Raw genomic sequence first — 16,053 nt, 5'->3', positions numbered from 1 at the left:
CCCGCTTGCTAATTGCTTTCAGTTCCTCTTCCCCTTCCCCTCCCGGACTGGCCTCCTTCTCGCAATCCTCTCCCTTCTCCTCTCCCCGCGGAGAGGATGGACATTTTTGTCCACATTAATAATGATGATAATGGCATTTGTTAAGCGCTTACTATGTGCAAAGCACTGTTCTAAGCGCTGGGGAGGTTACAAGGTGATCGGGTTGTCCCGCGGGGGACTCACGGTCTTCATCCCCATTTTACAGATAATAATAATGGCACTTCTTAAGCGCTTACTATGTGCAAAGCACTGTTCTAAGCGCTGGGGAGGTTACAAGGTGATCGGGTTGGCCCGCGGGGGACTCACGGTCTTCATCCCCATTTTACAGATAATAATAATGGCATTTCTTAAGCGCTTACTATGTGCAAAGCACTGTTCTAAGCGCTGGGGAGGTTACAAGGTGATCGGGTTGTCCCGCGGGGGACTCACGGTCTTCAGCCCCATTTTACAGATAATAATAATGGCATTTATTAAGCGCTTACTATGTGCAAAGCACTGTTCTAAGCGCTGGGGAGGTTACAAGGTGATCGGGTTGTCCCGCGGGGGACTCACGGTCTTCAGCCCCATTTTACAGATAATAATAATGGCATTTATTAAGCACTTACTATGTGCAAAGTACTGTTCTAAGCACTGGGGACGTTACAAGGTGGCCAGGTTGTCCCGCACATTAAGCACTTAGTACAGTGCTCTGCGCACAGTAAGTGCTCAAGAAATCCATTCATTCATTCAACCGTATTTATTGAGCGCTTACTGGATGCAGAGCGCTGCGCTAAGCGCTTGGGAAGTACAATTTGGCAACCTATAGAGACGGTCCCTACCCAACGGTGGGCTCACAGTCTAGAAGAAATACGATTGAATGGATTTTTGGGGTGGAGGGGGAGTGGCTGGCGACTATAGCATCACACCCCCCATCCCATTTTGGAAAAACTGAGAGCTCCCCGAGAGGGTGGGGCTTCTTCTTTCCCCCACTCGCATCCCTATTCCTCAATTTCCTCATTTCCCTTGCCGGAGACCATAGGGACACAGCGACTTCACCCCCGTGGTGAAGGAGCCCGGATGAGAGAGATGGAAGGCAGGACTCCTGGGTCCCAAGGGAGGAGAAAAGCCGCCAGGCTTCCTGGGTCCCAGCCCTCAGAGGTCAAATATGATAATAATAATATTAATAATAATAATAATGGCATTTGTGAAGCGCTTACTACAGGTGAAGCACTGTTCTAAGCACTGGGGGAGGATAGATACAAGGCGATCACGTTGTCCCACGGCGGGGGCTCCCAGTCTTCATCCCCATATGACAGATGAGGTCACTGAGGCTCAGAGAAGTGAAGTGACCAGCCTGAGGTCGCCCAGCAGATGGGCGGGGGAGCCAGGATTCGAACCCACAACCTCTGACTCCCAAGCCCGGGCTCTCTCCACTGAGCCGCGCTGCTTCTCCAAGGCAGCAAGCTGACACCTCCTTGCTTTGCAAAGCCAGCTAAGCTCTTTCAAGGCCTCCGATCGATCAGTCGGTGGAATCGAGAAGCAGCGCGGTTCGGCGGAAAGAGCCGGGGCTTTGGAGTCAGGGGTCACGGGTTCAAATCCCAGCTCCGCCAATTGTCAGCTGTGTGACTTTGGCCAAGTCACTTCACTTATTACTATTATTATTTATCGGGTGTGTTCTATGTGCAGAACACTGCACTGTGCTGAACTAATTCATCCAATTGTATTTATTTAGCGCTTACTGTGTGCAAAGCACTGCATTAAGCGCTTGGGAGATCACGATAATAATAATGGCATTTATTAAGCGCTTACTATGTGCGAAGCACTGTTCTAAACACTGCGGGGGGGATACAAGGTGATCAGGTTGTCCCACGTGGGGCTCCCAGTCTTCATCCCCATTTTCCAGATGAGGGAACGGGGGCCCAGAGAAGTGAAGTGACTTGCCCGAAGTCACCCAGCGGACAAGCGGCAGAGCCGGGATTAGAACCCACGACCTCTGACTCCCGAGCCCGGGCTCTTTCCACCGAGCCACGCTGCAACCCCGCACCGACCTCGGGTCCAGAATTCCCATTTCCAGCAACCAAAGCTGAGGCTGTGGTGAGCTCCCCGGCCCCAACGTGCCCGCCTTGGGCACTGTACCCCGTGATCCAGGATCGACTGGCCACGTCCTCTTCCCATCCCAACTTCCAGGATCATCATCATCATCATCAATCATATTTATTGAGCGCTTACTATGTGCAGAGCACTGTACTAAGCGCTTGGGAAGTACAAATTGGCAACATATAGAGACAGTCCCTAGGATGACCCTCGGCCGGCCCCCAGCCCACCCCGAGAGCCCACCGCCGCTACCCCGCACTCGCGGGCGGCGAAGCCGGGGAGAGGCCGCATCCCAGAGATTCCCAAGGGCTCCCAAGTCTTCTCCCAGGCCCACCCGACTTACCTTGGGCTGTGCTCGGCGCGGGAATGCCACCTTGGGATCGATCTGAAAGAACGGGTCGGGGAAGGAGGAGGAGGATGCATTTTAGGGAAAGCATTTCGGCTCCGCGGACCACCTAATCCAACATTTTCCCCCCAACCCCCCCATTCTCCATCCCATCAGCCCAGGAAGCCCAACGGAGACCAGAGAGATCTCCTCTGGAAGCCCCAAGAAAATCCCAGCTTCCAATTCTTCTAACTGGATCGTACTCCCCTACGTTAATAATAATAACGACGGCATTTGTTAAGCGCTTACTACATGCAAAGCACTGTTCTAAGCGCTGGGGAGGATACAAGGTGATCAGATTGGACCACTTGCGTCTCACATCCCCATTTTACAGGCAAGGTAACTGAGGCGCGGAGAAGTGAAGTGACTCGCCCGAAGTCACACAGCGGACAACTGGCGGAGCCGGGATTTGAACCCATGACCTCTGACTCCCAAGCCCGGGCTCTTTCCATTGACCCACGCTGCTTCTTATAATCTCCGTTACAATCATTCATTCTATCGTGTTTATTGAGCGCTTACTATGTGCAGAGCACTGGACTAAGCGCTTGGGAAGTACAAGTTGGCAACATCTAGAGACGGTCCCTACCCACCAACGGGCTCACGGTCTAGAAGGGGGAGATGGACGACACAACGAAACATGTGGACGGGTGTCAAGGCGTCAGAATAAATAGAATTAAAGCTAAATGCACATCATAAACCTCGGGCGGTCCCCCAGAACCCCGGATAGTGTTCCGGGCGAAGGGAGGAGCCCGTCAGGTATGGACCCGTCCCTCAGAAGCCTTGCAAAAGCCTTCCTTCCTCTCCCCCTCGTCCCCCTCTCCATCCCCCCATCTTACCTCCTTCCCTTCCCCCCATCTTACCTCCTTCCCTTCCCCACAGCACCTGTATATATGTATATATGGTTGTACATATTTATTACTCTATTCATTTATTTATTTATTTTACTTGTACATATCTATTCTATTTATTTTATTTTGTTGGTATGTTTGGTTTTGTTCTCTGTCTCCCCCTTTTAGACTGTGAGCCCACTGTTGGGTAGGGACTGTCTCTATATGTTGCCAATTTGTACTTCCCAAGCGCTTAGTACAGTGCTCTGCACATAGTAAGCGCTCAATAAATACAATTGATGATGATGATGATGATGATGCAAAAGAGAAGCAGCGTGGCTCAGTGGAAAGAGCCCGGGCTTTGGAGTCAGAGGTCATGGGTTCAAATCCCGGCTCCACCAGTTGTCAGCTGTGTGACTTTGGGCAAGTCACTCCACTTCTCTGGGCCTCAGTTCCCTCATCTGTAAATGGGGATTAAGACTGTGAGCCCCCCGTGGGACAACCTGATCACCTTGTAACCTCCCCAGCACTTAGAATGGCACTTTGCACATAGTAAGCACTTAATAAATAATAATAATAATAATGGCATTTATTAAGCGCCTACTATGTGCAAAGCACTGTTCTAAGCGCTGGGGAGGTTACAAGGTGATCAGGTTGTCCCACATGGGGCTCACAGTCTTCACCCTCATCTGGAAGATGGGGGATCTGAGGCCCAGAGAAGTTGAGTGACTTGCCCAAAGTCACACAGCCGACAGTTGGCGGAGCCGGGATTTGAACCCCTGACCTCTGACTCCAAAGCCCGGGGCTCCTTCCACCGAGCCACGCCGCTTCTCCTAAATGCCATTATCATTATTATTATGGGTTCAAATCCCGGCTCCGCCAATTGTCAGCTGTGTGACTTTGGCCAAGTCACTTCCCTTCTCAGTTACCTCGTCTGTAAAATGGGGATGAAGACTGTGAGCCCCCCCGTGGGACAACCTGATCGCCTTGTAACCTCCCCAGCGCTTAGAAGGGCGCTCTGCACATAGTAAGCGCTTAGTAAATGCCATCACCATTGCAAATCACTACGATCCTTTGGCCTGAAATCCGTGTCAGTCCCAGAGGCCGGGAAGGGGTCCCTTCCGACTCCAGGATTCTGGAATGATTCCGGGGAGGGAAGGCGGGTCAAATGGCGGGTCTGAACTCCAAAACGCGGGGCAAATGAAGAGGCCTGCCAGCTAGTCTTCCATTCCACGGGGTGGGAGGGTCTCCTAGGCCTTAGCAAGCGAAACATAACTGCGCTTCAAGCTCATTCTCGACACAACTCCGGGGCAGGAGGAGGTGGCGGCTATTTGGCAGGTCTTAATAATAATAACGATGGCATTTATTAAGCGCTTACTATGTGCAAAGCACTGTTCTAAGCGCTGGGGAGGTTCCAAGGTGATCAGGTTGTCCCACGGGGGGCTCGCAGCCTTCATCCCCATTTTCCAGAGGAGAGAACCGAGGCCCAGAGAAGTGAAGTGACTTGCCCAGAGTCACCCAGCTGACAAGCTAGGTCTTGACAGGGCGAGGACTTAACGGGTCTCTCGCTCTGGCTCTGCACGGACTTGGCCTCCCGGGGGTCCCACCCTCATCGATGTCATCAATAATATTGATTGGTTAAGTTTTTTGTGTGTGTGCAGAGCACAGTCCTGGGGCCCTGGTTGGGGGTGGAAATTACCCAGCGTCCTGCCTTCGAGGTGCTTACGATCTAATGGACATTCCCCTACTACTACTACTACTAATAATAATGATAGCATTTATTAAACGCTTACTATGTGCAAAGCACTGTTCTAAGCACTGGGGAGGTTACAAGGTGACGAGGTGGTCCCACGGGGGGCTCACGGTCTTCATCCCCATTTTCCAGATGAGGGAACTGAGGCCCAGAGAAGTGAAGTGACTTGCCCAGAGTCACCCAGCTGACAAGCGGCGGAGTCGGGATTTGAACCCACGACCTCTGACTCCAAAGCCCGGGCTCTTTCCAGTGAGCCATGCTGCTTCTCTACTACTACTACTACTAATGATGGCATTTATTAAGTGCTTACTATGTGCAAAGCACTGTTCTAAGCGCCGCGGAGGTTACAAGGTGATGAGGTCCCATGGGGGGCTCACAGTCTTCGTCCCCATTTTCCAGATGAGGGAACTGAGGCCCAGAGAAGCGAAGTGACTTGCCCAGAGTCACCCAGCTGACAAGTGGCGGAGTCGGCATTTGAACCCACACCCTCTGACTCCAAAGCCCGGGCTCCTTCCACTGAGCCACGCTGCTTCTCTACTACTACTACTAATAATAGTGATGGCATTTATTAAGCGCTTACTATGTGCAAAGCACTGTTCTAAGCGCTGGGGAGGTTACAAGGTGATCAGGTTGTCCCACGGGGGGCTCCCAGTCTTCATCCCCATTTTCCAGATGAGGGAAGTGAGGCCCAGAGAAGTGAAGTGACTTGCCCAGAGTCACCCAGCTGACAAGTGGCGGAGTCGGGATTTGAACCCACGCCCTCTGACTCCAAAGCCCGGGCTCTTTCCACTGAGCCACGCCGCTTCTCTACTAGAAGAGTCACCCGGGTGAAAACCAAGAGCCTTATGTGTCTGATTTTGGCCGGCGTCTCTGCACCTCTAGGACGCTCCCCTTTTAGACTGTGAGCCCACTGTTGGGTAGGGACTGTCTCTATATGTTGCCAATTTGTACTTCCCAAGCGCTTAGTACAGTGCTCTGCACATAGTAAGTGCTCAATAAATACGATTGATGATGATGATGATGATGATGATGACGCTCGTCTTCATCACCGGAAGTCTCCGAAAGCACCCCCGACTCCTCCACGTCACCCTCCCCGGCTACGCCGTCAACTCCTCGAGAGTAGGGATGGCGTCTTCTGGTTCCACCCCACCCTCCCGGGCGCTCGGCAACACGGTGAAGCAGCGTGGCTCAGTGGAAAGAGCCCGGGCTTTGGGGCCTGGGGTCATGGGTTCGAATCCCGGCTCCACCAACTATCAGCTGTGTGACTTTGGCCAAGCCACTTCACTTCTCTGGGCCTCAGTGACCTCATCTGTAAAATGGGGATTAAAACTGTGACCCCCGTGGGGGACAACCTGATCATCTTGTAAACTCCCCAGCGCTTAGAACGGTGCTTTGCACACAGTAAGCGCTTAACAAACACCATCATCATCATCACGGTGGGCGCTCAAACAACGCTCCTGACTGAGGAGAGCGTCTCACTCCAATGTACTCTATTTTATTTGTACATATTCATTCTATTTATTTGGTTCCTATGTTTTGTTCTCTGTCTCCCCCTTCTAGACTGTGAGCCCGCTGTTGCGTAGGGACCGTCTCTATATGTTGCCAACTTGTACTTCCCAAGCGCTGCACTCAGTAAGCGCTCAATAAATACGATTGATTGATTGATTGTGAGACTAGGGTGGACCCTTTGAGGTTTGACCCTTCCTTCCGCGGGGCCCGGTCCGACGATGGGGGAAATCTCTTGCTCCTCCACGGCCACCTGCTCCTCCTAAAGTTCCTGCCGCCCGACTGGGGCCGGGGCTGGGGGCCCGGGGGGTGGGCTCCGCTCCGCTCCCCTCCCATCTGCCGGGCGGGAAGCAGCCCACTCCTGACCCTCACAGAGGAACCATCACTCAGAGAGGGGGCCCAGCCGATCCCCCCCAAAAGCAGCTGCTGAACCAACCCATCTGGCCTCTCTCCCACTAGCCCACAGCCCAACCAGTCCCCCGGGGAAATGACAGCTGCCCGCCCGGCTCTCCTCCCCGGTATTGTTCCACTCCCCGGACTGACTTATCTCTGTTTTCCTCTCATCCTTCCACTTGTCAAGCAGAACCGAAAGCTCCTTGCCCGGCTCAGGAGCATCTCAAGAACAAGCAGACACTCTCTCTCGCACAAACTCACACACAGACACACGCACTCACACGCCCAGACCCCCAAAACCTCATAATCCCAGGATACAGCCCCACAAACAAGACGCAGAAACTTCACCTCTGGATTCAGCCAACATCTCAGGAACAAGAAGACACACAAATACACACACACACACACACACACACACACACATCACACGCACCCCAAAACACCCCCTCATAATCCCAGGACGCAGAAACTTCACCTCCGTTCGGATTCAGCCAACATCTCAGGAACAAGAAGATACACAAATACACACACAAACACAGACACATCACACCCACCCCAAAACATCCCCTCATAATCCCAGGACACGGAAACTTCACCTCCGTTCGGATTCAGCCAACATCTCCAGAACAAGAAGACACACAAATACATACACACACAGACACATCACACCCACCCAAAAACACCCCCTCATAATCCCAGGATACAGCCCCACAAACAAGACACAGAAACTTCACCTCCGGATTCAGCCAACATCTCAGGAACAAGAAGACACACAAATACACACACACACAGACACATCACACCCACCCCAAAACACCCCCTCATAATCCCAGGCTACAGCCCCACAAACAAGACACAGAAACTTCACCTCCGGATTCAGCCAACATCTCAGGAACAAGAAGACACACAAATACATACACACACAGACACATCACACCCACCCCAAAACACCCCCTCATAATCCCAGGATACAGCCCCACAAACAAGACGCAGAAACTTCACCTCCGTTCGGATTCAGCCAACATCTCAGGACCAAGAAGACACACAAATACACAGACACACACACAGACACATCACACCCACCCCAAAACACCCCCTCATAATCCCAGGATACAGCCCCACAAACAAGGCGCAGAAACTTCACCTCCGTTCGGATTCAGCCAACATCTCAGGAACAAGAAGATACACAAATAAACACACAAAGACACATCACACCCACCCAAAAAAACCCCCCTCATAATCCCAGGATACAGCCCCACAAAAAAACCACAGAAACTTCACCTCCATTCTGGCTCTAGTTAGTTCCCCAGGAACAAGACCCACACCCCCACACACCACGCATACCCCCCCACCTCCCCAAACTCACAATCCCAGATGCAGACCCACAAATAAGAGGCAGACACCTCACTTCCACTCTGACTCACAACCGGCCACGTAAATAAACTCAATCGGTAAATAAATAAAAGGCCGAAGTCGGAACTCAAAATAAACTCCACCCTGGACTCTCTCCCCGGTGGGGAAGGCGGAGGGAGTCGGGGGGAGCCTCCTTCGGGTCCGACGAGAGGCACCTCGTCGTCTTCCCCGGGTCTCCCAGGGGCAACCGCCTCCCGGCCCCCATCCCGTCGCCCTCCTCCTACTTCCCTCTTCCTCCTTCGTCCCATCCCTCCCCTTCCCCCCTTCCTGGCTAGGCCCGAAATCTTCAGTGAATTCCGAGGACAGGGGACGGCAGGAGAGCAGGAGGCCGATGGCAGATAATCAGCAAAAACAATAATCCACTGTCTCTCCGCTCCCAGCCGGTGTCATTCAGAGGCTGCCAAGAAGATGCTTTCAGCCCCAGCAAAGTTGCGGTCTGGCCTCATTTTCTCATTACTCTGTGCGGGAGCCACTGGGCAGAGATAACGTGCGTGCCCGGCTGGACGGGGACAGCCGGTAATTTAGCAAATTCTTCTGCACAACTAGCTATTGTTGCAGGTAAACAGGAGCCCGGGTGGACCTGCCTAAGATCCAGGGGCGGAAGGGGGGGACGGCGAGGGAGAAGGGGAAGAGACAGAGATCTTTGTTGTTTCCTTACGGCATCCGTTAAGCACGCACTAGGGGCCAGGCGCCGTACTAAGCACCGCGGACGCGGTCCACGTCCCACGTGGGGCTCCCGGCCTCGCTCCTCGTTTTACAGGAGAGCAAAGTGAGGCTCGGAGGAGCGAGGAGACTCGGCCAAGGTCGCGCGGCGGGCAAGTGGTTCTTCCGACACCCAGGCCAGGGCTCCGCTCCACTAGGCCCTGCTGCTTCTCTTCGGGGGAGTTTCCCGGCCGTTCGATCGCAGGCCCCCCGCCCCGACCTCGGACGGCCTCCCCCGACACGCGCAGACGACGGCGGACGGAGCCCGTTTGGGCCCGGAAAGGGTGTCCCCGATTCTGGGGGGGATTTGGGGGGTCCCAGGGGGACGGGATCGGCAGCCCCAACCTGCACCCTCGCAGGCCCAAGGCCACGGGGTGAACGGGACGCTCGCAAAGCTTAGAAGTTTGAAAAACAAACACGTAGGCTGCCCGCTCCAAGCCCTGCCACTGCCAGGCTGAGGCCTTCTCCTCGTCCTCGTCCTCCTCTTCCTCCCGCCCCCTCACTGCCCTCCACCCCAGGCAAACCCTTCACCTCGAGCCAGCCCAGTTCGGGTGCCGTCGGGCCTTCCCGTAAATCCCCCTGGGATCCTTGTCCTCCCCCCAATCCCGCAGCCCCGAGGTCCGCCGAACAAAGGGGAAACGGGCCGAACGGACAAACTGGGGGACGGACGAGGGTCGGACGGCTTTCAAGGGGGCAGCCGCGTCTGGGACAAGTGCCGGTCGGAAGGAGCCACCCACCGAGGCCGAATCGTAGGGGCGAGGGATGGCGGGGAGAGAGAAGGCTGCCTTATTACCGCTCTGACTCACCCGGCCTTGGCCGGGAAGGGTTCAGACGCTCCCCTCCGCTCCCCCCGTCCGCCTCCCAAGGGCTCCCCCTTCCCACACCCTCTCGGTGCCAATTCCCCGGGGGGTCGCCGAGCCCCAGACCCCCAGAGCCAGCCCAAGGGGGGTGTCTGTGACCGGGGGACACACGTTCGCTCGCTCGTGGACCCGGTCATCAAGGGAGGAGACGGGACTGACCCAACCGAAGAAACCCTCGCCGGCCTGTGGATTCCCCATCCGCCCACCCCAACACCTACAGACACACACGGAGGACTCAGACCCCCTCCCGGACCCAACTGTACTTTCCAAACGCTCATAACAGTGCTCCGCACACAAGAAGCGCTCAACAAATACGATGGAATGAACGAACGATGAATGAATGAAGCAGGGGAGGGGGGGCGGAGGTGGCCCGCTTCGGTCCACTCCTGAAGCTGGCGGCCCGGCGGCGGGGGACTTACCGTTTTGGAGTCCAGCTCGTGTCGGGATTGGGCCAGCACTTTGTCCACCCCAGCCTGGTCCATGAAAGTGACAAAGCCAAAGCCCCTGCGTCCGGTTCCGGGCCGGGTGACGAGCGGGGACGGTCGGAGAGGAAGGAAGCGGGCGGTTTAGTGTTAGGGTGACTCCGGGGGTGGGGGTCCGGGGCGGGGGTCCGGAGGCGGGACAAGAGGGAGGGGGTCTCACCTGGATCTTTTGGTCAGTGGGTCCCGCATCACCAGACACTCCTTCACCTCCCCGAACTGGCCAAAATACTCTCGCAATCCCTCTGCAACCACACAGCCCGCGTCGGACGAGGCCCACGCCCGCTCCGGCCCCCCCGCCGCCCTCCCTCCCGGGGACCCCTCGTGTGGGGGTGGGGACGGAGGGGATCCCTTATCGGGGCAGCCCCCCGAGGCCTTGCCTCGATTTCCCTTCTCCTCACGCCCCCACCCCCGTCGCCCCCTCCCTGGTCGCGCCGCAAAAGTTTGAGTCGCAGGTGTGAGCGTGGAGTTTGCGCACGGAGGACGCTCCGCTCCCGGACGACCCCAAAGTCCACTCATCCCGCACCCCACTCGTCCCGCACCCCTCGGGCCGGGGGAGGGAAGGGAGGGGGCTCCTTCTTTCCCCCTCCCCCAAGTCTTGAGGGAACCGGTCCTTGCTTCAAAAGGCCTCGGCACTGGTTGGGGGGTCTTGGGTTGGAGGATCCTGGGGGGGGACTTTGGGCCAGAGGGGTTCCTTCTTTCCCCCTCCTCCAAAACTTGGGGGAACCGGTCCTTGCTTCACAAAGCCTCAGCACCGGTTGGGGGGTCCTGGGATGGGGGGGGTCCTAGGGGGTGGACGGGACTTTGGGCAGGGGGGGTTCTTCTTTCTCCCTCCCCTAAGACTTGGGGCAACCGGTCCTTGCTTCAAAAGGCCTTGGCACCGGTTGAGGGGTACTGGGATGGCGGGGGTCCAGGGATGGGGGGGTCCTAGGGGGTGGACAGGACTTTGGGCAGAGGGGGTTCCTTCTTTCTTCCACCCCCAAGACCTGGGGCAACCGGTCCTTGCTTCAAAAGGCCTCGGCACTAGTTGGGGGGTCTTGAGGTGGGGGGGGGTCCTAGGGGGTGGATGGGACTTTGGGAAGAGGGGGTTCCTTCTTTCTCCCTCCCCCTAGACTTGGGGCAACCGGTCCTTGCTTCAAAAGGCCTCAGCACCGGTTGGGGGGTCCTGGGATGGGGGGGGTCCTAGGGGGTGGACGGGACTTTGGGCGGAGGGGGTCCCTTCTTTCTTCCTCCCCCAAGACCTGGGGCAACCGGTCCTTGCTTCAAAAGGCTTCGGCACTAGTTGGGGGAGGGGGATCTTGAGATGGGGGGGTCCTAGGGGGTGGATGGGACTTTGGGAAGAGGGGGTTCCTTCTTTCTCCCTCCCCCAAGACTTGGGGCAACCGGTCCTTGCTTCAAAAGGCCTCAGCGCCGGTTGAGGGGTCCTGAGATGGGGGGGGGGGGGTCCTAGGGGGTGGATGGGATTGAAGGGTCATGAGATGGGAGGGGGGGTCCTAAGGGGTGGACGGGACTTTGGGCGGGGGGGGTTCTTCTTTCTCCTTCCCTTAAGACTTGGGGCAACCAGTACTTGCTTCAATAGGCCTCGGCACCGGTTGAGGGGTCCTGGGATGAGGGGGGTCCTGGGATGGGGGGGGTCCTAGGGGGTGGACGGGACTCTGGGGAGGGGGGTTCCTTCTTTCTCTCTCCCCCAAGACTTGGGGCAACCGGCCCTTGCTTCAAAAGGCCTCGGCACCGGTTGGGGGGTCCTGGGATGGGGTGGGGGGTCCTAGGGGGTGGACGGGACTTTGGGGAGGGGGGTTCCTTCTTTCTCCCTCCCCCAAGACTTGGGGAAACCGGTCCTTGCTTCAAAAGGCCTCAGCATCGGTTGGGGGGTCCTGGGATGGGGGGGTCCCGGGAGCTGGATGGGACTTTGGGGAGGGGGGGTTCCTTCTTTCTCCCTCCCTCAAGACTTGGGGCAACCGGTCCTTGTTTCAAAAGGCCTCAGCATCGGTTGGGGGGGGGCTGGGATGGGGGGGGGGTGTCCTAGGGGGTGGCCGGGACTTTGGGGAGGGGGCTTCTTCTTTCTCCCTCCCCCAAGACCCGGGGCAACCGGTCCTTGCTTCACAAGGCCTCGGCACCGGTTGGGGGGTCCCGGGATGGGGGGGTCCCGGGAGGTGGACGGGACTTTGGGCAGAGGGGGTTGTTGTTTCCCCCTCCCCCCAGCTTTGGGGACACCGGTTAGGGGGGGTCCCGGGGGCGGGGGGGGGGGGCTCACCCTGCGTGGTCTGCCAGCTCAGTCCCCCGATGAACATCTTGCTGCGGGAGGAGGAGGAGGAGGAGGAGGAGGAGGAAGGACACAAAGAGGCGGCGTGAGAGGGGGCCGGGGGCCCCGGGGTCCCGGGGGTCGGGCCGGGGGGGAGGGGGTGGTCCGGGCCCCGGGGGTCGGCCATGCTGGGGGGCTCGGGGCGGGGGGGGGGTCCCGGGGGGGGTGTCCCCGGGGGGGGGGGGGCTACCGGGGGGCTACCAGGGGTCGTGCGGGGAGTCCGGGCCGGCCAGTCCGGGCTGGGGCGCGTCCGGCTCCATCGGAGGAAGAAGGAGGCGAAGGCGGAGCAGGCGGAGGAGGAGCTGGAGCAGGAGGAGCGGGAGGAGGGAGGGGGGAGGAGGGAGGAGGGAGGAGGAGGGGGCGGGAACGGGAGCGGGAGCGGGAAGAAGAGGAGGAGGAGGAAAGGGAGAGGGAGGGAGAGGGAGGGAGGGAGAGGGAGGGCCCGATGAGGAGGAGCGCGGCTGGGGGCCGCCCGGGACGGGCCATCGGGCTGCCGGGCCCCCGGCACCCACCCGGGGGGGGCGGGGAGGACGGAGGGGGGAGGAGGGAGGGAGAGGGAGGAGGAGGAGGGAGAGGGAGAGGGAGGGGAGGAGGGACGGACGGACGGACGGACGGGCCGGACCCGCCGATCACCGGGGGACGGAGGGACGGAGGGACGGAGGGAGGGAGGGAGGGAAGGGCGGCCCGGCCCCCGGCGGGGGGGGGGGACACACGCACACTGACACACACACACACACACACACACAGAGAGACACACACACACACCCCCAGACATCCAGGTTCAGTCATTCCATCGTCTTTTTTGAGCGCTTACTGTGTGCGCAGCACTGGGCTAAGCGCTTGGGAAGGACAAGTTGGCGACGTTTAGAGACGGGCCCTACCCCACAGCGGGCTCGCAGTGGAGAGGATACACACAGATACACACACACACACACAGACAACACAGAGACACACACACACACACCCAGACATCCAGGTTCATTCATTCCATCGTCTTTATTGAGCGCTCACTATGCGCGGAGCACTGGGCTAAGCGCTTGGGAAGGACAAGTTGGCGACGTTTAGAGACGGTCCCGACCCGACAGCGGGCTCGCAGTCGAGGAGATACACACAGATACACACACACACACACAGAGACACACACACAGACACCCAGATACACACAAACACGGGCAGACAGACACACACACACAGAGACACTCTCAGAGACACACAGACAACACAGGCACACACTCAGACACACACACACACACTCAGACATCCAGGTTCATTCATTCCATCGTATTTATTGAGCGCCTACTGCGTGCGGCGCACTGGACTAAGCGCTTGGGAAGGACAAGTTGGCAACATCTAGAGACGGGCCCTACCCGACAGCGGGCTCGCAGTGGAGAGGATACACACAGATACACACACACACACACACACACTCAGACACACACACAGAGACACACACACAGACACCCAGATACACACAGACACGGGCAGACAGACACACACACAGAGAGACACTCTCAGAGACACACAGACAACACAGACACACTCAGACACACACACACACACACACACTCAGACATCCAGGTTCATTCACTCCATCGTATTTAGTGAGCGCTTACCGTGTGCAGAGCACTGGGCTAAGCGCTTGGGAAGGACAAGTTGGGCGACGTATAGAGACGGGCCCTACCCGACAGCGGGCTCACAGTCGAGGGGATACACACACACACACACACACACACACACACTCAGACACACACACAGACACCCAGATACACACAAACACAGGCAGACACACATACAGAGACACTCTCAGATACACACAGACACCACAGAGACACACACACACCCCCTCAGACATCCAGGTTCATTCATTCCATCGACTTTATTGAGCGCTGACTGTGTGCGGAGCACTGGGCTAAGCGCTTGGGAAGGACAAGTTGGCGACGTGAAGAGACGGTCCCGACCCGACAGCGGGCTCACAGTCGAGAGGATACACACAGATATACACACACACACTCAGACACACACACACACACAGACACACACAGAGACACCCAGATACACACAGACACAGGCAGACACGCACTTAGACACCCAGATGCGCACAGACACAGACTCACACACAGACACTCTCAGATACACACAGACACACACACACACAGAGACACTCTCAGATACACACAACACAGAGACACACACTCAGACACACACACACTCAGACATCCAGATTCATTCATTCGATCGTATTTATTGAGCGCTTACTGCGTGCAGAGCACTGGACTAAGCACTTGGGAAGGACAAGTTGGTGACGTATAGAGACGGGCCCTACCCAACAGCGGGCTCACAGTCGAGAGGATACACACAGATACACACAGACACACACTCAGACACACACAGAGACACAGAGACACACTCAGATACACTCAGGCACACACACACTCAGACATCCAGGTTCATTCATTCCATCGTATTTACTGAGCGCTCACTGTGTGCGGAGCACTGGGCTAAGCGCTTGGGAAGGAGAAGTTGGCAACATAGAGAGACGGGCCCTACCCGACAGCGGGCTCACAGTCGAGGAGATACACACTGATACACACACACACTCAGACACACACAGAGACACACACACAGACACCCAGATGCACACAAACACAGGCAGACAGACACACACAGAGACACTCTCAGAGACACACAGACAACACAGGCACACACTCAGACACACACACACACACACACACACTCAGACATCCAGGTTCATTCATTCCATCGTATTTATTGAGCGCTTCCTGTGTGCAGAGCACTGGGCTAAGCGCTTGGGAAGGACAAGTTGGGCGACGTATAGAGACGGGCCCTACCCGACAGCGGGCTCACAGTCGAGGGGATACACACACACACACACACTCAGACACACACAGAGACACACACACACAGACACCCAGATACACACAAACACAGGCAGACACACATACAGAGACACTCTCAGATACACACAGACAACACAGAGACACACACACACACGCCCTCAGACATCCAGGTTCATTCATTCCATCGTATTTATTGAGCGCTGACTGTGTGCGGAGCACTGGGCTAAGCGCTTGGGAAGGACAAGTTGGCGACGTGAAGAGACGGTCCCGACCCGACAGCGGGCTCACAGTCGAGAGGATACACACAGATATATACACACACACACTCAGACACACACACAGAGACACACACTCAGACACCCAGATACACACAGACACAGGCAGACATGCACTTAGACACCCAGATGCGCACAGACACAGACTCACACACAGAGACACTCTCAGATACACACAGACACACACA

General features: G+C 56.9%; 1 protein-coding gene across 2 annotated transcripts in view; it reads right to left on the bottom strand.

The window, feature by feature from the left end:
- MSI1 (musashi RNA binding protein 1) overlaps positions 1–12,992 on the bottom strand; it is a 64,923-nt gene extending 51,931 nt beyond the window's left edge. For both annotated transcript variants that reach the window (XM_038763850.1, XM_038763851.1), the window contains exons 1-5: positions 12,934–12,992; positions 12,685–12,725; positions 10,594–10,675; positions 10,371–10,455; positions 2,456–2,497 (exon numbers count right to left, since the gene is read on the bottom strand). In XM_038763850.1, the coding sequence (XP_038619778.1) occupies positions 2,456–2,497; positions 10,371–10,455; positions 10,594–10,675; positions 12,685–12,725; positions 12,934–12,992 (309 nt within the window). The remainder of the gene's footprint in view (positions 1–2,455; positions 2,498–10,370; positions 10,456–10,593; positions 10,676–12,684; positions 12,726–12,933) is intronic.
- Between the last annotated feature and the right edge of the window lie 3,061 nt (positions 12,993–16,053).

The sequence above is a fragment of the Tachyglossus aculeatus genome, chromosome 21 (genome assembly GCF_015852505.1).
Source record: "Tachyglossus aculeatus isolate mTacAcu1 chromosome 21, mTacAcu1.pri, whole genome shotgun sequence".
NCBI classification, from domain to species: Eukaryota; Metazoa; Chordata; class Mammalia; order Monotremata; family Tachyglossidae; genus Tachyglossus; species Tachyglossus aculeatus.
Note: the sequence above shows the minus strand (reverse complement) of the source record. Positions and strands in the feature narration are given on the sequence as shown.